This window comes from Lithobates pipiens, unplaced genomic scaffold, assembly GCF_037356315.1.
Source record: "Lithobates pipiens isolate NorthernLeopardFrog02 unplaced genomic scaffold, aLitPip1_a1.2 Scaffold_19, whole genome shotgun sequence".
NCBI classification, from domain to species: Eukaryota; Metazoa; Chordata; class Amphibia; order Anura; family Ranidae; genus Lithobates; species Lithobates pipiens.
In genome coordinates this window covers 132,576,846-132,601,952 of record NW_027507764.1, presented here as the reverse complement: position 1 = coordinate 132,601,952, position 25,107 = coordinate 132,576,846, and the positions used below count along the sequence as shown (strand labels likewise).

Here is a 25,107-nt window from a genome sequence, read left to right as displayed (position 1 = left end):
ATACAAACGCAAAGCAGTACAATCTAAAATCCCCTTCCTCGTAGATACTAATGGTCATAGCCTCACTAACCCCAAGGATATAGCCAATTTTTTACCTCCTTCTACTCCACATTGTATAACTTAAAATGCTCCCCCACTGAGGCACAACCTACTGATTACAATATCCAAAACTTTCTTTCTAAATTGAGTCTCCCTTCCTTGACCCCCACACAAACCAAAGAATTAGCCAAACCCTACTCGATCCAAGAAGTCAGAAACGCAATCAAGGCATTACCTCTACACAAAGCCCCGAGATTGGATGGCTTTGGGAATGAGTATTACAAAACATACTGTGAGCATTTACTCCCACACTTATGCAACTCATTAAATAGATTCCTTACCACTGGAGAAATCCCAGCCGAATCCTTAGAGGCAACCGTCTCTACTATTCACAAACCAGGAAAATCCCCCCACGAACCTGCTAATTATCGTCCCATTTCGCTTCTCAATACCGGTCTCAAGGTATACGCCAAATTGTTAGCTACACGCTTATCACAATACATGACCCACCTCATACACCCTGACCAGGTGGGATTCATCCCACAACGTCAAGCTTCAGATGGTACCTGCCGATTTCTGGATCTCATTCAGTGGACTGAACACCACCAAACGCCTTCTCTGCTGATCTCTCTTGACGCAGAGAAGGTGTTTGATAGAGTCCACTGGGGCTATCTGGAAGCTATGCTGAGAAAATTTAGCATAGAGGATGAGTTTCTCCAGGCCATCTTAGGTCTCTACTCCTCACCTAGTGCAAGGGTATGGACCTCGGGCATGCTCTCTGACTCCTTTACAATCACCAATGCCACACAACAGGGGTGCCCACTCTCACCCCTGAACTTCACCTTGGTGATGGAGCCCTTAGCGCAGACCATCCCCATAAACACCCTCATATCAGGGATCCTTGTGGGAGACACTCATCACAAACTAGGGCTCTACGCAGATGACGTTATCATTGCACTCAATGACCCCCTAAATTCGCTTCCCATCCTTTCACAAATACTTGATAACTTTAGTGAGATTTCAATGTATAAACTAAACCACTCCAAATCGTCCATGCTTGGTATTTCCATATCACCCTCACTTAAAACTGAGATTTGCAAGGTTGCTCCCTTCTCCTGGGCCCCCGGCTCCTCAATGACTTACCTGGGCATTCAACTTGTATCCCCTTCTTCCACGATTCTTCGAACTAACTTGTCCTCCCTACACCAGAAACTAATAACTATAACCTCGGCTATGTCACCCATCAAAGCATCATGGGCTGGAAGAATTGCCCTGACCTAAATGTTTCTTCTGTCACATATTCTTTTCTACTTCAGGACTTTACCACTACCGATACTGCTGGCAGAACTAACCAAAATTCAACATATTCTCAACTCCTTTATATGGGCAGCGCGCAGACCACGATTGAAAACCTCAACACTGTGCTCTCATACTACCTCTGCAGGGATGGGTGCACCCGATATCAAACGATACTACAAAGCAGTCGTCTTAGATCAAATAAAACATTGGTGGTCCCCACACCACAATGCATTGTGGCAGCAAATAGAGTCCACAGCTATGTTAAGTACCCCAAAATGAGTAATATCAGCACCCTGGATGGACCTCCATGCCCCACGCTCATACCTTCCCACAATTAATGCCTTCATTACAACATGGAAAGCCGTGGGCCACACCTACACCTTGAAACTACTGCCAATTCTTTCTTTACAACTCCTATCTCCGAACTTAAACATTCAACATTGGTATCAGGCCGGAATTAAGATCATTAGAGACCTATACCTTCAATTGAACCTCAAAAGCTACGAGCAACTAGCCACGGACTTTGGTATCTCCAATAAAGATTTCTACATTTATCTCAGAATCTGACATATACTTTCAAAACTACATAACTCTACGGAAACGACCTCCAGGGGCCTGCTGGCCTACTTTACTCAACCCACCAATAAAGTCAACGGCATCTCTTATATTTACGCTCTTCTCTCTCAACTTACAACCACCCATAAACCAACAAACATGGCATATTGGGAGTCCAAACTAAAATCTTCCTTCTCTACAGAAGAATGGTACCGAACTCTTCGCCTACCAAGTATCTTCTCCAAAAACGTATCCCATTGGGAAAGCCTCATGAAGATTTACCACACATGGTATTATACACCTGCCAGACTAGCATCTATGTTCCCATCTCAATCCCCTAAATGCTGTGCTGTGACGAAATAGGGGACATGTTTCACATATGGTGGGACTGCCCAATCATAGTCCCATTCTGGACACAAGTATCTGCATTAATTGCTAACATAACTAACACTCCCCAACAATTGGCACCGCAGATGGCTCTCTTCGGTCTGGATCCACATCCCTGGCCTAAAGCTAACATCCCACTGGTGTATCACATTCTCATAGCAGCACGTGCAGTATTAGCACACGCCTGGAAAAACCCACTACCTCCAACCATCACTTCTCTCACAAGCACACTTAATGAGCACTGTCACATGGAATTCCTCTTATTCAAGTCTACCTTGACAGGGGACAGGTTCTGCACACAATGGTCCCCTTGGTTGGCACACCCTAGCAGTATAAAACTTACCTAAGCGATATACAGATACCCGTGGATCTGTTACATCCATATGAACTGACCCCTACTTCAATCTAGACTGGAGAGAGCCTGAAGTGTCAGTCTCCCTGTGTTCTCTATACAACTTTGCAATCTTAGATATACCACTGACCTATGTGTCATACCTATACTTAGATACTTAATTCCCCAGCAACTGCTTCACCCATTTGCATACCTCTCGCTAACCCACCTTTCTAATGAGATCTCAATGCTTCCCCCACCCGGGGAAAGTAGATGGGATCTGTGGTACTTCCCGACTTTCCTCAGTCGGATATCTATTGGTGCACTGTAAAATATATTATATTACCTTATCAATCAGGGGTCTGTGTGGGTGTGGGGCGTGTGGTGCTGCTCTCCCCATGGCACATTCATCTCCCAGTGGGGTGCCTGGGGAGGTTTGAATGGTGCCGCACACCTGGTACCCAACAAAAGGCTCCTATGCAAAGATGTACTGGTACTCTTACCCCTGACTTAAGCACCCTTCATGTAATCTTACTTTCTAGTCTGATTGTAATTACCAGTCTGTAAGTTCTTGACCTACAGTGCCTTGCGAAAGTATTCGGCCCCCTTTAACTTTTCAACCTTTTGCCACATTTCAGGCTTCAAACATAAAGATATAACATTTTTATTTTTTGTGAAGAATCATCAACAAGTTGAACACAATTGTGAAGTGGAACGAAATCTATTGGATTTTTGAAACTTTTTTAACTAATAAAAAAATGAAAAGTGGGGCATGCAAAATTATTCGGCCCCCTTGCGTTAATACTTTGTAGTGCCGCTTGGGGTATGTCTCTATCAGTTTTGCACATCAAGAGACTGAAATTCTTGCCCATTCTTCCTTGCAAAACAGCTCGAGCTCAGTGAGGTTGGATGGAGAGCGTTTGTGAACAGCAGTTTTCAGCTCTTTCCACAGATTCTCGATTGGATTCAGGTCTGGACTTTGATTTGGCCATTCTAACACCTGGATACGTTTATTTGTGAACCATTCCTTTGTAGATTTTGTTGCATGTTTATGATCATTGTCTTGTTGCAAGATAAATCTCTGTCCCAGTTTCAGGTCTTTTGCAGACTCCAACAGGTTTTCATCCAGAATGGTCCTGTATTTGGCTGCATCCATCTTCCCCTCAATTTTAACCATCTTCCCTGTCCCTGCTGAAGAAAAGCAGGCCCAAACCATGATGCTGCCACCACCATGTTTGACAGTGGGGATGGTGTGTTGAGGTTGATGAGCTGTGTTGCTTTTACGCCAAACGTATCGTTTTGCATTATGGGAAAAAAGTTCTATTTTGGTTTCATCTGACCAGAGCACCTTCTTCCACATGTTTGGTGTGTCTCCCAGGTGGCTTGTGGCAAACTTTAGACGAGACTTTTTATGGATATCTTTGAGAAATGGTTTTCTTCTTGCCACTCTTCCATAAAGGCCAGATTTGTGCAGTGTATGACTGATTGTTGTCCTATGGACAGACTCTCCCACCTCAGCTGTAGTTCTCTGCAGTTCATCCAGAGTGATCATGGGCCTCTTGGCTGCATCTCTGATCAGTCTTCTCCTTGTCTGAGCTGAAAGTTTGGAGGGACGGCCAGGTCTTGGTAGATTTGCAGTGGTCTGATACTCCTTCCATTTCAAAATGATCGCTTGCACAGTGCTCCTTGAGATGTTTAAAGCTTGGGAAATCTTTTTGTATCCAAATCCAGCTTTAAACTTCTCCACAACAGTATTACGGACCTGCCTGGTGTGTTCCTTGGTCTTCATGATGCTCTCTGTGCTTTCAATAGAACCCTGAGACTATCACAGAGCAGGTGCATTTATACAGAGACTTGATTACACACAGGTGGATTCTATTTATCACCATCAGTCATTTAGGACAACATTGGATCATTCCTCGCTGAACTTCTGGAGTGAGTTTGCTGCACTGAAAGTAAAGGGGCCGAATAATTTTGCACGCACCACTTTTCAGTTTTTTATTTGCTAAAAAAGTTTAAAATATCCAATAGATTTCTTTCCATTTCACAATTGTGTCCCACTTGTTGGTGATTCTTCCCAAAAATTTAAATTTTATATCTTTATGTTTGAAGCCTGAAATGTGCAAAAGGTTGAAAAGTTAAAGGGGGCCGAATACTTTCGCAAGGCACTGTATGTTACCTTATAGCTGACAATGTCTACCGTCTGTAAGTTCCATTGATAAACTCTAATAAAAAAGTTTAAAATAAAAAATAAATCGTGGGAAAGTTCAAATTTTTAAATTTTCCCAAAAAATACAACTTCAAAAAAAATTGCCATGCCTCTTACTAAATAACTTGGACTGTCTATTTCCCAAAAAGGGGTCAAGGGGTCATTTTGGGGGGTATTTATATTGTCCTGGAGTTTTCGGTCCTCAAGAAATGAGAGGCTGTCAGGATTGATTGTTTTTTTTTAAATGTATATCCCATAGTTTGTGGACTCTATAACTTTACTATTGACTTATATACATTGATTTTAGTTATTTTCAATTGGATCAGAATAAATTTTTGCCTACATTTATGAAGAAAGATTATTTATTTGCAAAATTTTATAACAGACACTTTGTTTGTTTTTTTGAAACCTTATGGCCTTTTTTTGTTTATTTGTTTTGTATAATTTGTATTTTATTGTCATTTTCAAAATTGAACAAAAAGAAAGAGGAACAACACAAGAAATCAACATACATAAGGGAAATACGGGAAGAAAAAAAAAAGGAGGTAGTCCATGGGGGGGGGGGGGGGGATACATACAACCTTGTTAAGTTACAGGTATGCACACATGGTGGTAGAGAGTCACTTCCATATGATAAACCCAGGGCAACACCCCTCCCGCCCCAGACATTCGATCCACGTGAGCAGGCCCCTCCCCCATACCGGAGGAGGGTGGGGTGCCCCCCTGCCACAATTAAAGCTTTTACAAGTGGCTCCCGCCTCATAGTTAACAAAGATGGACTCAAAGTACCCAGAATGGTCCAGAAATCATTGACCACTCCGGTGGTACCTCAAGCGTAGAGGAGGGAGAAGAGGGGGGAACCATGGGTACCCACTCACTGGTGTCAGAGGGGAGAACTGTGGTGCCAGTGCAAGGCGTGTGTTAACCCTATCCCACGTTGCCAGGGAGTGGACTGTGAATGGGGAAACCCACCTAGAGAGCCCCCTGTCCCCTGCCGGGACTCAGGGTGCATAGGCCAAGTCTCTGCCCGCCATAGTCTTTTCCAGGGGGACCCATAGCTTATGTGGCGTATGAAACTTCCAATTTAGAATGCGTTGTAATACGATCGCTTGGTAGTATTGGAGTATGTTCGGTATTCCTAGGCCTCCTTTCAGCTTAGAGCATTGGAGCGTTGCTATGGCCAAACGTGGTTTATTCCCACCCCACACGAATTTAACAAAAAGGCTACATAGGTCTTAGAAAAACTGCTGCGGTAAGTGTATCGGTATCATTTGTAGGAGAAACAGAATGCGGGGTAGTATTGTCATTTTCAAAATATTTGTCCGACCCACCCAGGTAAAGAGTGATTTGTCCCATGTGGATAAGTCCATTGAGATCTTCTGCAGTAGGGGCAAATAGTTGTGTGCATACAGTCAGTACTATCCGTGAGCTGGACACCTAGATATCTCAAGGAGGGGGCAGCCCACGTGAACGGAAATGAGCCCTTCAAGGTGTCCCCCAAAGCCGGAGGAACGGTGATCGGCAATATCTCTGATTTGGAATAATTTATCCGAAAATTGGACACCTCTCCGTATGCCTGCAGTTCTCCCATCAGATTCGGCAACGAGACCAGAGGGTCCACCACATGAAACAATATATCGTCCGCATAAGCAGAAAGTTTGTGCTCTAAGGAGCCCGCTAGCACCCCTTTGACACTGGGATTGTCTCTGACCCTCTGCAGTAATGGTTCCAATACCAGTGCAAATAGGAGGGGCGAGAGCTGGCAACCCTGTCTCGTGTCGTTACAAATAGGGAACGGTGAGAGGCCCCCATTCACCTTGACCCGGACAGTAGGAGACACATAAAGAGCCGAGATCCATCGCAACATGCGTGGGCCCAGCCCCCCGTGCCCTGAAGCACTGCGTTCAGGAAATCCCAATCCACGCGATCAAATGCCTTCTCCGCATCTGTAGACAGAACCAGGTATGGAGGCATCCGACTGCGTGTACGTGCCCAATAGACAAGCTGGACAGCTCGATTGGAGTTGTCTCTAGCTTCTCGCCCCGTTATAAAGCCTGTCTGATCAGCATGAATCAACTCCAGTAATAGCGGTTTCAGGCGGTTGGCGATAATTTTGGAAAAGATTTTAAGGTCCGTGTTCAGGAGGGAGATTGGGCGATAGCTTTGCGGTTGGGATGGGTCTTTCCCCTCTTTCGGGAGCACGGTAATATGCGCCAACGAGGTCTCCTGTGGCAGGACCCCACCTGAGGCTAGGGAATGGAAGAGGGCACATAGAGGGGAGTGCAGTTTGTCAAAGAACTTTACATAGTAGGCCCTGGTAAAACCATCAGGGCCGGGGCTCTTGCCCGTGGGCATGGATTTAATCGTAGCTAATATTTCTTCCGCGGTAATTGGGCATCCTAAGTCAGTTGCCTGATCCGGGGCAAGGGTGGGGAGCCCAATGGAAGTGAGATATGAATGTATGCATGTCTTCTTAAGGGCTGTGTCAGCCGGAGAGGAGGCGAGGTCTAAGTTGTATAAGTTTGCATAATAATCACAAAACATGGAGGCTATATTGGATGTGTGCCGTGTAGATTCCCCAGTGGGAGAGCATAATTTATGTACATGGGCCAGAAGTCTCTTTTTGCAAAGCGCTCGGGCCAGTAGCCTGCCGCACTTGTTGCCGTTCTCGTAGTAAGTGTGGGCCAGATAACGCAATTTCCGGTTGATTTTCCAGTCCAGCAGCTTAGAAAACATTTGTCTGAGTTCCGTCAGGCGCCGGAGCTCTGCAGCGCCCGACGTTCTTTTATGTGCAAGCTCAGCGCGTTGTAACTCCTGCAACACCCTCAGGAAGCCCGCCCGCCTCTCCTTGTTAAGTTTAGCTCCCAGCGCACTAAAGGTGCCCCGAACCATGGCTTTATGTCCCTCCCAGAGAATGCCCTCGCTCACCTCCCCATTATCGTTCTCCGCGAAGTAGTGTGTCAGAGTCTCCTGCACTCCTGTCACCACTGCCAGGTCATCTAACAAGTTCTCATTCAGTCTCCACGTCCTTACTTTAGTCGAGGCCTGGGCCAGCGAGAGCGAAAGTGTCACCGGGGCATGATCTGAGATCGTTATGTGGTCTATGGTAGCTCCCAGAATAAAATCCAAGGTGTCCTGGTCCACTAGCAACAAATCTATTCTAGTGTACACCTTGTGTACTCCAGAGTAGTAGCTATAATCTCTTTAAGAGGCATGTAGTGCTCTCCAGCAGTCCACCAGGGCATATTCCTGGAGGGATCTACGGAAATGTCTCAGGTAGGCGTGGGAATGTGACGATCTATTTGCGGAGGTGTCAAGTATGGGGTCTGGGCTGATGTTAAAGTCCCCTCCCAGGATTAATCTACCTTCCCTAAAGTCCGCCAGTTTAGAGAGGGTTTGATCTATAAATGTAAGTTGTTGGGTGTTAGGGGCGTAGATCGTAGCAAACGTATATGTCTGTCCTAGGAGAGTGCCTTTCAGGAACACATAGCGTCCCTGGGGGTCCACCCTATGTTCCAGGGGTTGGAACGAGCAATTTTTGTGGATGGCTATGGCCGTGCCCCTGGATTTGGGCATAGGCGAGTTACACAGGAACCATTGCGAGAATAGGTGTGTGGGCAATTTAGGGAGAGAGGTATCGGTAAAGTGGGTCTCCTGTAAAAACACCACTTGTGCCCCCAGGTGTTTCAGTTCTAACCATAGCCTATTTCGCTTGTTAGGGGAGCACATACCCCGCAGATTATAGGACACTACCTTAATCGTAGCCGTGTTGTGTCTGTGGGTTCCGTACAGGCGACCTTCCTAGTGTTGTGGTGTCCGGCGAGACAAGATTCCAGTAGCTCCAGCCTATCAGGGAACAGCAAAGTAGGCTGGGATGAAAGGAGGCAAGAAGGGGGGGGGGGGGGGCAGGAGGAGGATGGGGACACAAAAAACAGAAAAAGGAAAATGGGAGAAAGGAAAAAGAAAAACGTTAGCACATCATAAAAAAACAAATAACATCCTGTGGTCTAGGCCCACCAGTGCCACAAAGTTGCAGCACAGGTGTACCAAAAACTGTTTGCCAGGCGCTCGTCGCCCCCCCCAATACAGAGGAGCAGCCAGCGCCCGGCAAAGTGCCCAATCCTGGGCTAATACCCAATACGGGTAGTCCTACGTGGGGAACGTAACTGGGCATGGACAACTCAGAAATCCCCACCCCTCACTACTATAAACGCTGTAAGTGTCCGGGGAGTAAAAAGCCCTTAAGTCGCTGATGTGCCATAAAACCGTAGTACATAATAAAAACTGTAATCTCTCACGGCAGTTCCTTCGGCCTTGCGCCGTGCAAACTCTGCAAGAAAGTGCTGTCAGCACCCCAAAAAAAGGGGGGAAAAGAAAAGGAAAAATAAAACTGAAAAATAATCCTGAAAAGTAGAGGAGCTGCAGGCTAGGCAAATAAGGCACACGTCACCAGTGCGTGTACTGTTGTTAGCTCTACTGTATGCTGTGGGCGCTTGGTCAAAGGCCATCTGAGGGACAGCTTGAAGAAAGTAGCGGCAAGTGGAGCACCGTTAAATCCCTGCCATGGGCTCTTGTCTCGCAGTCGTCGAGGATGAGCGCTTGCGGTTCCTTGGATGTCGGTTGGGTCGGGCCTGCTGCCATGGTGGGGGAGCTTGCACTGTCTGTATGTTCGTGGAGAGCCTCCAGTCAGGAAAGTCCATGGGGTCTAGGTTTAGTTTCATCAGGAAACGCTGGAGGTCGTCCTTAGAACGCAAAGTGGCAGACTTCCCATCTCTTTCAGCGTGGAGTCTAAAGGGGAACCCCCATCTATAAGTAATGCCTGCTGTGTGGAGGGAGTCCAAGAGAGAGTGTAGTGCCCTGCGCTGCATCAAAGTGCGCCGGGACAGGTCTTGATAAAAGAACAGACGTGTGCCATCAAAGTCAAAGTAGGGACGTTTGCGCAATAAGTTTCATTATTTGGTCCTTCACCGTGTATTTATGCAATTTGCAAATTATATCCCGGGGGTTATCGACATCTTGTGACGGGGGGCGAAGGGCCCTGGGCGCCCTGTCAATTTCCACGTTCACAGGGGGGAGGCCCAGAAGCTCTTTAAAGATGCCTTGCAAGGTAGGGACAATGTCCTTAGCTCCCGTTGCCTCCGGTAACCCCCGTATGCGGATGTTGGACCTGCGGCTACAATTCTCATAATCATCAATTTGTGAGATCAGAGCTTCTATCTGTTGGTCCTGTGCTGCGCACTTGTCCCTTAACTGTGTAATCACTGGTAACGCTTCCTCCACTGTCTGTTCAAGGGTTTCCAGCCTATTCCCCAACTGAGTTGTGTCCTCCTTCAGCTGCTCTATGTCCTGCTTAAAGGCCTTCTCAACTCTAGTGGCAAAGCGGTCCAGTTCCTCTCTTGTGGGGAGAGACCAGATATGCTGCTTCAAGTCCCTGTCACCCATCAGCGCTGAGGCTTCAGAGCCCTGATCTAGAGAGGCTGAAGAGCCAGGGGAGTCAGGATGAGCGGTATCTCTTACCAGCTGCGGCGTCTGTATAGGCGACCTGGCCGACTGTGGCTGTACACATGCCTCCGCCATAGCGTTCGCTCCACGTCCCTTCCCGGCCGCCATCTTGGGAGACTCGTGCTGCCTGCCTTTGCTGCCGAAATATGCCCCTATGCAGCCGCTTCCAGGCTGCGAGGTGCTCCGATGTCTGGAGGAGGCCCTCTGGCGCTGGGACATGCCAGTGAGGCTGGTTGTGGGGCGATGTGGCTGCCGGAACAGGCTAATGTAGCTGCGGTGTGTGAGGAGCTCTGGGATCCTGCTTCCTCACGCGGCCATGCCCAAGCCACGCCCCCTTTTCTTTTATTTAGCAAAAAATAAAAAAACTTATTAGTGATTAAATACCACCAAAAGAACGCTCTATTTGTGTGAACAAAATGGTAAAAATTTGGTTAGTGTTGCATGATCGCACAATTATCATTCAAAGTGCTAAAGCGCTGAAAGCTGAAAATTGGCCTGGGCAGAAAGGTTGCAAAAGTGGCCGGTATTGAAGTGGTTATAACAGAAAAGACCACTAGGGTTGTAAATGTTCCCCCTGCCTGCCAGTGATAATGTGATTTGAGCCACGCATGCACAGCACACATCACATTTACAGGCCAATCTGTGCCCTATGGCGATGTGACTCCCATGCGTGGGAGTGACGTCACCACAGCCTAGCCATTCAAGCGGCTGAAGAAGCGGAACCTGGAGAAGAGGATTGCATTGAGGGCCAAGGGGAGCCGTGACAGCACAGCACTTAAGGGCTCAGATTGCTGGTAAGTCTGTCATAATGTGCTAGTATGCAGTGCATTGTGACTGATCTGTGTTTTTATTTATTTATTTTTTTAAATTACTTTACTGCCACTTTAGGGTCTGGTTCAAATGTATGCAGGTTTGTGGCCCACATTTGTGCAGATGCAGCAGCCGATTAATTTGAATGGGCTGCTGTGCCTGTGTTTCCCACAGAAAAAAGATGCACACCGCATTTTAAAACACAGTGGTCTTGAAAACACATGGTGCACTAGCACTATGCGATTTCCCTGTTGTTCCCGCAAACACAATGTGTTTTTAGATGCCTTGCCCACGCATCTGAAAACACACGGGGACCACAAGGAAATTGCATGGTGCAAAAGCAAGGCCATTGTGTTTTTAAAATGCTTTTTTTCTGCCGGAAGCACAGGAACAGCAGCCCATTCAAGTGAATAAGCTTTCATGCCCACGCAAACCTGAATAGATGTGAACCAGGCTTAAAAGAAACCCATCAAGCAGTGTTGTGTATCACTATGCCTGTGTGGAAGATGTCATGTGACAGTGCTACTGGTGGCCCTTTTTCTTTATTTACAGAACGACAGCCACAGCAAGGTCATGGTTTAGGAGCAGTCTATATGGGGAGAAGTACATATCTTTTCTTGGCTAGCCGAGCTTACCATCCATGGGCTCTGTGTACTGCCCGCTCCCACTATCCGCTTCTCCTCTAGGCCTCCTGAGTCCCAACTCTGAGCATGCAGGCAGCATGGCTTGGGGGAGGGTCAGAGCATCAATGAAGCTTACAGCTCTGCCCGCTCCTTCTTTGCTAGGGATTCGGTAGTAATATACAGCACAGTCTGCTGCTGCCCTTCTCCTGTCCTGACTGTATACAGTGTGGGTACACGGTCCTTCTGCGGTGCAAACGGAGCCCCAATTTGTGGGCAGTGCAGGCTCAAAGGGCAGCTGCTTTGGGCCCCCAAACCATGACCGGGCCTCGGGAATCTTCCCCATTGCCCCCCCCCAATAAAAGACAGTCCTGGGAGGCACTCAGCAGGGGGGAGGAACCAGGATCTCAGATGTAGGACCCAAAAACAAGAGGATCGGTGCGGCTCTGTGCAAAACTATTGTTTTAAAAGTATAATATGTTTTGTTTAGGAAAAAAGGGAGTGCCAAAAAATAAGATGCAAAGAAAAAATGGTACCTACGTCCTAGTGAAATAGAGAAAGAGGAAGGGAGTGCGCTCCCAAAATGCGTGAGCTGTATCCCGTGTTCTGTGCATGTCCATACACTGTGTTTATGGCCTTTTGTCAGTTGCATTTTGTGAGTACCCATTTTTATACAAAAATATCTTATTACATTTTCTCTGGTAATGCACTAGGTGTGCATGCCTTCCATTTCTGTTTTTCTTAGGCCGCGTACACACGGGCGGACTGTATGGCCTACTTAGTCTGTCGAAACACATTTCAGCGGACAGTCCGCTCGTGTGTGGGCTTCAGCTGACTTTTTCAGCGTGCAGTCTGGCGTACTAAGTATTTCGGATTTTTTCCGTAATTCTGTCCGTCATACTTTGGTTTCAGCGGACAATCCGCTCGTCAGTAGGCTAGTTCGACGGACTAAGAATGGCGCATGCTCAGAAAGGATTTACACGGCGGAAGGGTGCATTGCTGTGTATTGGACTTCCTATTTCTAGTCCCGTCGTACGTGCTGTACACGTCATCGCACAAGCTTTCGACGGACTGTTTGTGCATCCGTGTGTGGTCAAGTCCGTTCATTCGAAAGTATGACGGACTGTCCGTCGGATTGTATGACGGACTAAGTAGGCCATACAATCCGCCCGTGTGTACGCGGCCTTAGAGAAAGAAGTAGTTTGAGGCTATTTTGGACTTTCATGGTACTGTACAAAAGTTATACATAACCAAGATATATATAAAACAAATCTTTAAAACATACAAACCATCTAAAATTATAGACCAGAGAACATATCTTCAGCTCCAGTTACAGATGGGATTAGCAACAGGGAATGACAATAATAAAATGTTTGTTATTTTTTCTTTTAAAAATTACAACCTTTAGAATCACTTTTTTTCCTTGGCCGTCCGATGTGTCTACGGTCCTCAACATTGCCCGTTTTCTTTGTGTTTCTTCAAAAGAGCTTGAACAGCACATCTTAAAACCCCTGTCTGCTTTGAAATCTTTGGGAGAGGCTGATGCAGTATAACTACCTCATGTCTTGTTGCTGTGCTCAGTCTTGTCATGGTGTATGACCTGTGACATGAAACTGTCTCTCACAACCTCACCTTAGTAGCAGAGTTTGGCTGTTCCTTACCCAGTTTTAATTCTCCTACACAGCTGTTTCTGTTTCAATAATGACTGTGTTTTGACCTACATGTAGCACCTGGTGTTTAGACAGGGTTGCTAACAAATTTAGTGTAGCCAAGGGTTTGCTACTATGGTTATTATAGTTGAACGGTTGTTGTTGTTTCAAATGAGTTTGGCTCCCTCTAGTGGCTGCTGGGCTCTGTTAGGGCTTTTCCTTATTCCTTGAGAAGGAATGCAGCAAAGTATTGTGGGAGATATTGTTTGGAGGAGGAATTGACTCTGTTAGCTGGATCAGCCCTGAACTACAGAAGAGACCATGCAAACCGCGCAGCACTGACTTATGGAAGGAGGGATAAAAGGACCAGCGTGGCCTGCTTTCAGCCTCTCTGGACGCCATTCAACACCTGCCAGCAGGAGGTCTGTGTGTGACTAGGAGTGAGAGACTGCGGCCTATACAGTGGAGAGCAGGATCGCCCATTTCTGAAGGATCTCGGAGTACAGCCTGCGCTTTAGAGCAACGGGAAGGCACAGTGGTGTAGTGCTTAGCACTCTCGTCTAGCAGTATGAAGGGTCACTGGTTCTAATCCCAACCACAACACTACCTGCCTGGAGTTTGCATGTTCTCCCTGTGCCTGCGTGGGTTTCCTCTGGGTACTCTGGTTTCCTCCCACACTCCAAAGACATGCAGGTAGGTTAATTGGTTTCTGTCCAAAATTGACCCTAGTATATGAATGGTGACCTTGGATCGTGGGCTCCTTGAGGGTAAGGACTGATGCGAGTGTACAAGGTGTACATGCTGGTCCTTTTACACTCAGGTTGAACTGGATGGACTGGTGTCTTTATTCAACCTTACTAACTATGTAACTATGAAGCCACTGCACTTCAGCCCACCGGGAGTTGCAGCACAGTGCAGCAGCGCCATCTTTACCAGACGGAGACACCAGGAGGGGAGTCCAGACAGAACCTCACAGCTATTGGAGTCACATGTAAGGAGGAATCTACAAGTGGTGATATTTCTTCAGTTAAGCAGTCATCTGCATATATTTTGTTCTACAGTCATTTCGTTTCCTTTGCCTTTGTGGATTACAAATAGTGCGGTTTAAACATCAGGCTAGCTGGAGATATCTGGAGTTGAAAGAACTTTCATCATCTTCCTCTTTTACCAAGCATTGTTGCTCTACTTATAAGTTGAACTCTGAATTATAGCGTAGGGCAGTGATGGTGAACCTTGGCACTCCAGATGTTTTGGAACTACATTTCTCATGATGCTCATGCTCTCTGCGGTGTAGTTAAGCACCATGGGAAATGTAGTTCCAAATCATCTGGGGTGCCAAGGTTCACCATCACTGGCCTAGGGGGAGCCATTGAGTATATGCTAGACTTTACACTGTGTTCTTGATTGCGAAGAATATATGCTGCATTTTGGTCTGTGTGTTGAGGCCTCAGGGGGAAGGTATTTAATACATGTTTTGAAGATATTGAGTACTTATCCCTCTGTACACCTGTTTACATATATTCCTAAAGTGAATATAAGGTTATAAGTCAAAAATATATATGCATTAAGTGATAACAATTGTCAATTATAATTTGTGTTTATATTCGTGCTCTTCATTGTGTTCGATTACTTATTTTAGTAAACTTTTCTGAGTGGTTCATTGATACTGTGTGAGTTTCTCATTTCTAAAGTCACATTGCAGAATGGAACCCAAGGTGTCAGAGGTAAGAGAGGATCTGCAGAGTCGGGGTAACTAGTGGGGTATAAAGTCAATCAGCAGCTCTCAAGGGGGGTACCGTTACATTAGTTTGCCAGGTAGTAATTGTCCTGGCTAATTGATAGAAGAACCACTGATTCCTCCCTATATTCTGGAATTGCTGCACCTTTTCTCTTCTGTCACTAGGTGGTACTGTACTGGAGACATTGGATTGACAGAGGCTTAGCCAGGTCAGATCATAAATGGATGGAGTGTCTCAGCCAATTGGCGGAGGGGTTCTTTTAGTCCCTTGGCCTGCTGGGAGAGCCTATTTATTTGGGTGGAGTCAAGTGATCGGGGCTCTGTGCCACCTGGACGGCTGTCTGGATGGACGTATGTTATGTCGCCCCTGGTTGCTAGGCCAGAAGCCTGAGGCCTATCCCGGGGATACCTGGCTGCTAGGCTGCCTGAGGCCTATCCAGGAGCAGGAGAAGCAGGAGGGTTGGGACTGCAGGATTGGAGTCCAACTGAGTTTAAAAGGTTCAGCCAGACGGGGAACCAGTTGTGTTTAGGTGTAGAAAAGAAGCTGTCACTACTAAGGGACCATCCATCTTACTACCGGAGACTACTATGAGTAAGCTGAAGCATGTACCAGAGCAGTCTTCTCGCCAGCCGGGGACGGTGTGAAGAAGTGGGAAAGCATCAGCAAGTGCCAATCCAGGGACCCAGCAGGATAGCGGGGGTGATGCTTGAGGAGGAGTATACAGCGGGATAGCTGTGGAAGATCTCAGGGGATCCAGTGAAAACTGGATCCCCTGAGCGAGAGACTAGAGAGAGACTGGGAGCTCAGTGAGTGAAAATCTACAGTGGGATACTGTGAGATAAGAGAAGAACTATTCTGTGTTACCAAGAGTTATGTACAACTACCTTTAGTGACTGTTGCAAGATTAGTTGCCATAGGAGACAGTGGTCCTACCTATGCAGAAGCGTTATCTGGCTGGAGGCCTACCACTGTACAGTAAAACCTTGGTTTGAGAGTAACTTGGTTTGAGAGCGTTTTGCAAGACAAGCAAAATGTTTTAATACATTTTGACTTGATATACAAGCGATGTCTTGATATACAAGTAGCGTCACATCAGAACTGAGTATAAAAGAGAAGAGAGGTGCCTCTAAGTGTAGCAATATGGTTACATTTAATAAAAGTACATCATTTAGTAAACTCACATGGTTGATAATTAAAACAGGCACATCCAAGTATGCAGGCATCCGGGGTAAAGCTGTCCACATATACCATCCTCTTCACCGCAATTAGCGTCATCCCTTCCACGCTGCTCTCCACAAGCGGCTCGAGCCTCGCTTTCAAATCGCTCTACTGCAGGGTAGTCTTCCCAGTCACGATTGCAGACTGACAGCGGTGAGAGCCAGTGGAGCGGGCGATGGTCTATGTGGACAGCATCAATCATGTGAGTTGCTAAATGTTGTACCTTCATTAAATGTAACCACATTACTACACTTGGAGGCGCCTCTCTTCTCTTTTATATTCTGTAGCGCCTGCTGCTTGTGGAGGCTTCCATTTGTGGAGGGACATTTTATGATTACACAACTTATCACATTGCTATAATCCTTTTATATGGACTATAAACTGAAGGACTTATGAATAAAAGGTTGTGGAACAAATCATTTGAGTTTTCATTATTTCTTATGAGAAAATTTTCTTTGATATACAAGCGCTTTGGATTAAAAGCATGCTTCCGGAACGAATTATGCTCGCAATCCAAGGTTTTTCTGTATATCTGTCTACCTATAGAAGTCTCAGAGTCTGCCAATTATCATTGCATCTACTCAAAGGTGCCCTGGCCCTAACGCACCCTCCCACAGTTCTGTTAAGAGACAATAAATCTCTTGTTCGCATTCAAAAGTTCAAAAGTGGCTGGCGCCCATCATTTCTTCTTGCATCACACCCACCATGCCTGGTAACCCATTCTACAAAGAAGGTTGTCAGCTTTCTCTAACCCTTAAGGTCACCATTAGGCCTCTGGGGACCCCGAGACCTTGCTACGTACATATGAAATTAATGGTCATTAACACCTGCTTGTATAATTGGTTAATCATACACCTTACTCTAATCCTACAAAATCCCTGACTTTGTGTAAGTGTACGAATAGATGATGGTTTAAAGCCAAAGGGTAGTCACATCAAATATTTATTTGATTTATATTTTTCTTCTGTTCACTCACTTTGCATTTTGTAAATTGATTTAAAAAAAAAAAAATTAAAAAATATATTTTTGAAAACATTCCTATTTTACAGCATTTCCTCACACCTGCCTTCAACTTTTGCACAGAACTGTATACATAATTTTTTATGTTACTTTTAATTTAAAACTAACTGGTCAACTTTAGGATCAAACATTTAGTTGCAAATTGAGAAGCCAACCCAAAACAACAAACACTTGTAACTTTGAATATTTGTGATCAATTGAATTTTAAATTAGAATCTGGAAAAAATGTTGAATAAAAAAAAAAAAATTCAAAGCACTTATAGGTCTCAAACTGCTGGTAATTCTCTGTGTGAGTGACGTAGTAGCAGCAAATGCAGTAGAGTACGAGAGCCCCCCTATAATTCAGTGATTGCGTGCTTCAAGCCAGCTTTCTAACCCCCCATTGTGTTGCATAAATGAAATCCCAGGCAGCCTAATGCATAGCCTGTCTCCAGCCACACTGCATTCCCATAGTTCAGAATGACCCCAGATACAGCACATTGTACTAGCCTGTCACGTGTGACAGAAAGTGCTGGCTCTCCTTTTCACAACAAACATGAAACATTTGCACCTCCAGCATTTTTACACAATGGGGTACATATTAGCAAGTGTCCATGTAAGTTTCATAAAGTGATCTCATCTCTTTTTTTTTTCTTTTTCTTCACCTTCTTTTTTTTTTTTTTTTTTTTTTTGGGAAAATTTCATCTTTCCATGCCTGGGAGGGCTTCTCTCCAATTATCAAACTGTTTTCGGTGACAGTTTGAAAAATCACATTAGGACACATGAGAGTACTGAATCTGCCTGCTTATGGTAAGTACCACCGGAAGAGCGTTCTTTCTTTTTAAGTGCTGTGTATGGTAGAAACTCTGATAGTTTGCTATAGGTCAATATAACATTTATTTTAACTGTTTTATTTTCTTTAAACCAACTACTGGGGTTTTGTTTGGGATCTTGTCCAGTTAATCTGAAAATAAAATCTAGTTAACTAGTATGTGATTACATAAATTAGTATATCGTTTTGGCATTCAGGGGTTTGTACACATCTATTTCCCGTATCTGTATTACTAAATATAATTGCACAGAGTTAAAATATGACATTCTTTTTTTTTTTTTTTTTTTTTTTTTAGAAATGGTGTTTGTAGAGTTTTTGTTATAAATCTACATTAGCAATAAATTAGTGTGTTCTGTTTGCCTGTAATGTTCCTCTGAAAGAGCAAAGACACAAGGTCAAAAATAATGTTAATTAGTTAATGTATTTTGTTTGATTTTTTTTTGTATGTGTATCCCCATAAATGGCTGATATTGTTATCCTAAGTCCACAATGCACATATCATTTCCTAAACCTAAACACATTTTCTCAGCTGTGTCTGCTCTGTGTTCTTTAAACTGCATGGAAATTGAATTGAGTGTTTTACTTTTATATAGTGATCTGCAATGCTGGAGGAATTAGAAGAAATAGAGGGTCCGGGAGATGAAAGGACACAAGGGCAGCTCCCTACCACCAAAGCTAAAGACAAGAAGAAAGTACTTGGTAAATATTAATGTTTCTTCTTGTTAAATATATATATAAATATATATATATATATATATATATATATACTGTATACATTTAATGTAAACTGTTTCAGCATGTTCATAATGAAAATAGTTTTTTGGCCTGGAACGGTGTAGTTGTTAATAAGCATTACTCATAAACATTATTTATGACATTTTATAGGTTATCAACAATGAGTGACACAATGGGAGTTATTTACTAAAGGAAAATCCACTTTGCTCTGCAAGTGCACTTGAAATTAAAGTCGCTGTAGGTCCGAGGGGGACATGCAAGGAAAATAAAAAACAGCATTTTAGCTTGCACATGGTTGGATGATAAAATCAGCAGAGCCTCCCCTCATTTCAGATCTACCCCTTAGATTTAGAGTGACTGCACTTCCAAGTGCACTTGTAGTGCAAAGTGGATTTACCTTTCGTAAACAACCCCCATTGTGCAATTTTGCAGTGGCGTATGGGCAGGTATAGGGGGTTACCGTAGCAAATATGTTTTGTAAGAGAATAGGATTTTTAAGCAATATATATATATATATATATATATATATTAAATCTTTTCTTAAGCTGGACATAGATGGACTGAAATTCAACCGATTCATCAGGGAATGACAATCCATGTGTGGACGTGTCTGCTCAACAGAAGTCGATCGTTAGTTTGACTACTGTTGAACGGGCTTGTTTGGAAATGTTTCTCGACCAGCTGGCTTCAGCTGCTGATGAGTGTAGTATGACAGCGGAGAGTCCTGCTGTCACAATACAATGCCCCATAGGGGAGGATTCCTCTATCTGCCTTGATTGTGTGGATGGAGGAATTAATTTGATTTTAACCACTCCAATACAGGGCATTTTCACCCCCTTCTTGCCCAGACCAATTTTCTGTTTTCAGCACTGTCCCACTCTGAATGACAATTGCGCGGTCATGCAACATTGTACCCATATGAAACTTTCATAATTTTTTCCCCCACAAATAGAGCTTTCTTTTGGTGGTATGCGGTTTTAATTTTTTTGTGCTATAAACAAAAGAGCAACAAGTTCAATACAATATTTTTTTACTTTTTGCTATAATAACTTCTCAAAAACAGTTTTCCTCAGTTTTGGCTGATATGTATTCTTCATATTTTGGGTATATAAAAAAAAAAAATCACAATAAGCGTATATTGATTGGTTTGTGCAAAAGTTAAAGATCCACAGTCCTGAACGAACGATTGCGAATGCCAGCAGACATCACGGCAACTGGGCACATGAATCGGCTCCTCTGTGACACAGCGGGGGCGAATGCGGGTGCCCCCATACCGCCAGGAAGTGGAGGACATCATATGACGCCCGACCAGAATGGGAGACGTCATATGACAATGGGCAGCCTAAAGCCCCTTTCACATGGGCCGAATGCCAGGCAACATCGGCCAGTTTAATAAAAACAGCTGACATTTGACCTATGTGTATGGCAGCCAGTCCAACAGAAGCCTGCCATTTGATCAACTTCTGTCGGACAAGCATGTTGGAAAACCAGCAGCCGACCATTTGAGAACACTGACCATAGTGTTCTAGTGGGGAGGTCGTCCTGTCAGACAACAGCTTAGCGGGGGAGATAGCTGTACCAACGTTGGATCATTAGTACAGTGGCTGGAGCTGACCTTTTTTTTGTTCAACCCGCTGGGTTGAACGGAAAAAATACTGTGTACCAGGCTTAAGTTTTAAGATATTTTAAGCAATGCATACATTTTAAATCTGTGTCTTGGTCTTACGATAATTGAATGCAATAAAACTGTGGAATAATGGAAAGTGTAAAGAATGCTTAGAGCAATGATAATTATGCAAGATTGTGTTCAGGAGAGGATTGATACACTGGATGTGTTGTGCTGTGCATCCAGAAAAACTTTTACCTTAGCCAGTAGTTCAGAATAAGGTTTAGAACTTTCTATCAGTTTTTTTTTTTTGCCTGTCTTCTGGGACAATTGCCTACCCCAGTGATTATACAGAACAGCAGAGCTGTCACTACAATGTGAGCACAGGCAACAATGACCCTTCTTGAACCATATCCTTGAAGAAAGATTTAGCACAGTTTTGATTTGTTGGAGATCTATCAAAGCTAGTTAATTCTGGGTTCATGTCCTGGATATCCTGGCATGTACGCCACACTATACTGCAGCAACGAAAGTACTTTTACTTCAACTTGCCACTTTAAAGAGAAGCATTCCGTTTGTAAGAGGAGCTTTGTGGTTGGCACCAAGTGCACAGGTCCCCACACCCGCTCCTCTCCTGCTAGTACAGTATCCCTCATGCCTGAAGCCTCCACATGAGATTTCTGGCCATTGCTCTTCATATCTCCAAGGGAAGGAATCTCTACATGGAAAAATGGTTTGCTGCACTTTACTGGTGGAATTCAGCAAATCGTATAATAGTCACATCACTAGAACATACATTCCGGAGTCACTTGACACTACAAGTCAATTACATTTAATGGATTTTCCACAGGAGACACATGTGAAAGTATATGCAGCACCCCAGCAACCATTTCACTTCTTTACCCAGGGTCATTAGCAGTCACAGGACTGTGCTCTCTGTAGTCACCTTCTTGCTAGGTACACCTCTGCCAGGACCCTCCAGAGAAGTAGCCTCACACAGGGAATACTTTGCCTGGCCTAAAAGGTATAAAGGACAGAGAGACCACAGCCAGCTCTTCCTGAATGCAGGTCTACTCCTCCCTGCCTCCTGTCCTATCCAAGACCTACATGTGCTGGTTACATCCACATAGGTGTGGGGTGTTTAGCTCTCATGCCCCAAGTGCTGCCAGGGCTTCTCCTAACCTGCCTACTCTGGGTATAGTAGAATAACTCAGAGACATGGGTCTTCCAGGTCTTTCAGAAGTTCTCAAATCTTCTGATCCGATGAATGCTAATCAATTGGTGAGTATATTTATTGTTCTTAGAAGCCCAGTATTAAAAGGCACCAGGATCCTTCATAAGCTAGTACAAATAAATGGCAGTGTAATCCAAGTGTGGATCCAAAAGCTTATGACAATGTTATGAAGGAAGCCAAAATAATCTGTAGATGGTGACCTGAGAAGGTTCTATAATATCAAGGTAGGCCCAGAGGGGAGGATTCATTATGCGTTGTGTGAAGACTTCCTAACCAACCTATTCGTGCTTCTAAATAATATTTGTGTAAAATCTGGTACCACCAATCCTTCATGTCTATTAATCTGTATTTACATTATGTGATCCTTATGTCAGTAAACAAAATACACCAAGCACAATTTTTCCTACATATATATGTAAAAAAACTATGGCTGGCTAACCTGGGCCTCCTGAATTCTCAGATAAATATCACGATTTTGCATTGTTCTATTTGTAAGATGTCTTGGAAGAACGAGTGGAAGGACCTGTAGATGGTAAAATAATTTGGAAATAAAAAATCCTCTTTATTGCATAAATCTTATTGATCCATGATATGGAGAGGCTTCCCTATTTGTCTAGATATTGTGATATATTTATGCAGAGAGGGGTTGAATATCCCGATAAGATGTATCATAAGTCAAAAATGTGAAATTTGAATGCAAAGTTAGTTTATACATGAAGTAGGGTATGAAAGCCTAACCAGATATGTAGGGCTTTGGAATCATACAGTGGGGAAATTACTTATTTGATTCCCAGCTGATTTTGTAAGTTTGCCCACTTACAAAGAAATTAAGGGTCTATAATTTTTTATCATAGGTGTATTTTAAATGATAGAGACAGAATATCAACCAAAAATCCAGAAAAAAAAAAGATACAAATGTTATAAATTGAGTTGCAGTTCAGTGAGTAAAATAAGTATTTGATCCCCAAGCAAAACATGGCTTAGTACTTGGTGGAAAAACCCTTGTTGGTAAGCACAGAGGTAAGACGTTTCTTGTAGTTAGTGACCAGGTTTGCACACATCTCAGGAGGGATTTTGGCCTACTGTTTTTTACATATTTCTCGAATTCCTTGGCTGTCGCTTGGTAACTCGAAGTTTTAGCTCCCTCCAAAAACTTTCTAAAAGATTAAGGTCTGGAGACTGGCTAGGCCACTCCATGACCATAATGTGCGTCTTCTTGAGACACTCCTTTGTTGCCTTGAAGGTATGTTTTGGGTCATTGTCATGCGGAAAGTCTCATCTTCAGCGTTCTGGCTAAGGGAAAAAGGTTCTCATCCAAGATTTTACAATACATGACCCCATTTATTGGCCCCTCAATGTGGCAAAGTCAGTCTGTATCTTCAGCAGAAAATTAGTCCACAAGTATAATGTTTCCAAGTCTGTGCTTGACTGTAGGGATAGTGTTCTTAGGGTCATAGCCAGCCTCAAATGATGTCACAGCGTAAGAAGAGGACAGCTGGTAACCAGCAAGTGTGACAGAGGACATGTACACAGATAATCAGTGCCCTGATTATCAGTGCAGTCCTATCAGTGCCTACCCAGTGCCTTCTGATCAGTACAGCCTATCCGTGCCCATCAGTGAGAGGAAGAAATTACTTATTTACTACATTTTAAAACCAAGACTAAAAAAACTTTTGGTCTTTTTTCGTTTGTTTAGTAAAAAAAAAAAAAAAAAACCCAGTGGTGATTAAATACCACCAAAAGAAAGCTCTATTTGTGTGGAAAAAATGATAACATTTCATATAGGTACAGTGTTGCATGACTGCGCAATTGTCATTTAAAGTGCGACAGCGTGGATAACGGGCCTGGGCAGAAAGGGGGTGAAAGTTTCTAGTATTGAAGTGGTCAACTGGCTATTGCTTGGTTATGCAACATTGTACACAAATTAAATTTTTATCATTTTTTGTTTTCAGACAGATAACGCTTTCTTTTGGTGGTATTTAATCACGACTGGATTTTTATTTTTTGCAATATAAACAGAAAAAGAGCAAAAAATTTGAAAAAAAAGAAAACCCTAATATTTTTTTTCTGTTATAAAACCTATCCAATAAAAAACAAAAAAACGAATTTCTTCATAAATGTAGGCCAAAATGTATTCTGCTAAATGTCCTTGGTAAAAGAAAAAATCCAAGGAGTGTATACTAATTTGATTTGTGCGAAAGTTATAGCGTCTACAAACTATGATATACATTGCATCTGAAAAGTAGTCACAGTTCTTCACTTTTTCCACATTTTGTTATGTTCCAGCCTTATACCAAAATTTATTAAATTCATTATTTTCCTCAAAATTCTACAAAAAATATCCCTTAATGGCAACATAACATGTGCAGTACATAAGTATTCACAGCCTTTGCCATGACACTAAAAATTAATCTCAGGTGCATCCTGTTTCCACTGAACATCCTTGAGATGTTTCTACAACTTGATTGGAGTCCACCTGTGGTAAATTCATTTGAGTGGACATGATTTGGAAAGGTACAACCTGTCTATATAAGGTCCTACAGTTAATCGTGCATTTCAGATCACAAACCAAGCCATGAATTCACAGATCTCGGGAAGGGTACAGAAAAATCTCTGCAGCAATGAAGGTCCCAATGAGCACAGTGTCCTTCATCATCTGTAAATGGAAGAAGTTTTGAACCACCGGGACTTTTCCTAGAGCGGGCCACCCAGCCAAACTGAGCGATCTGGAGAGAAGGGCCTTAGGGAGGTGACCAAGAACCCGATGTTCAATCTGACAGAGCTCCAGCATTTCTTTGTGGAGGGAGGGGAACCTTCCAGAAGAACAAACATCAATGCAGCACTCCGCCAATCAGGCCTATATGGTAGAGTGGAGAGACGGAAGCCACTCCTCAGTAAAAGGCACATGACAGCCCGCCTGGAGTTTGCCAAAAAGCACCTGAAGGACACTCAGACCATGAGAAAGAAAATTCTCTGGTATGATGAACTAAAGATTGAACTCTTTGGCCTGAATGGATGAATGTCATGTCTGGAGGAAACCAGACACCAATCATCACTTGGCCAATACCATCCCTACAGTGAAGCATGGTGATGGCAGCATCATGCTGTGGAGATTTTTTTTCAGCGGCAGGAACTGGGAGACTTATCAGGATTGAGGGAAAGATGAATGCAGCAATGTTCAGAAATGTCCTTGATGAAAATCTGCTCCAGACCACTCTGGACCTCAGACTGGGGATAAGGTTTATCTTCCAACAGGACAACGACCCTAAGCACACAGCCAAGATAACAAAGGAGTGGCTACAGGACACCTCTGTGAATGTCCTTGAGTGGCCCAGCCAGAGCC

At 43.9% G+C, this 25,107-nt stretch overlaps 1 protein-coding gene across 1 annotated transcript in view; it reads left to right on the top strand.

The window, feature by feature from the left end:
* The first annotated feature begins 18,045 nt into the window (after positions 1-18,045).
* The window catches only part of LOC143996292 (ferroportin-like), a 72,284-nt gene continuing 65,222 nt past the window's right edge, over positions 18,046-25,107 (top strand). Inside the window, exons 1-2 of the mRNA XM_077491274.1 lie at positions 18,046-18,167; positions 18,783-18,888. Coding sequence (XP_077347400.1) covers positions 18,792-18,888 — 97 coding nt within the window. The 5' untranslated portion in view covers positions 18,046-18,167; positions 18,783-18,791. The remainder of the gene's footprint in view (positions 18,168-18,782; positions 18,889-25,107) is intronic.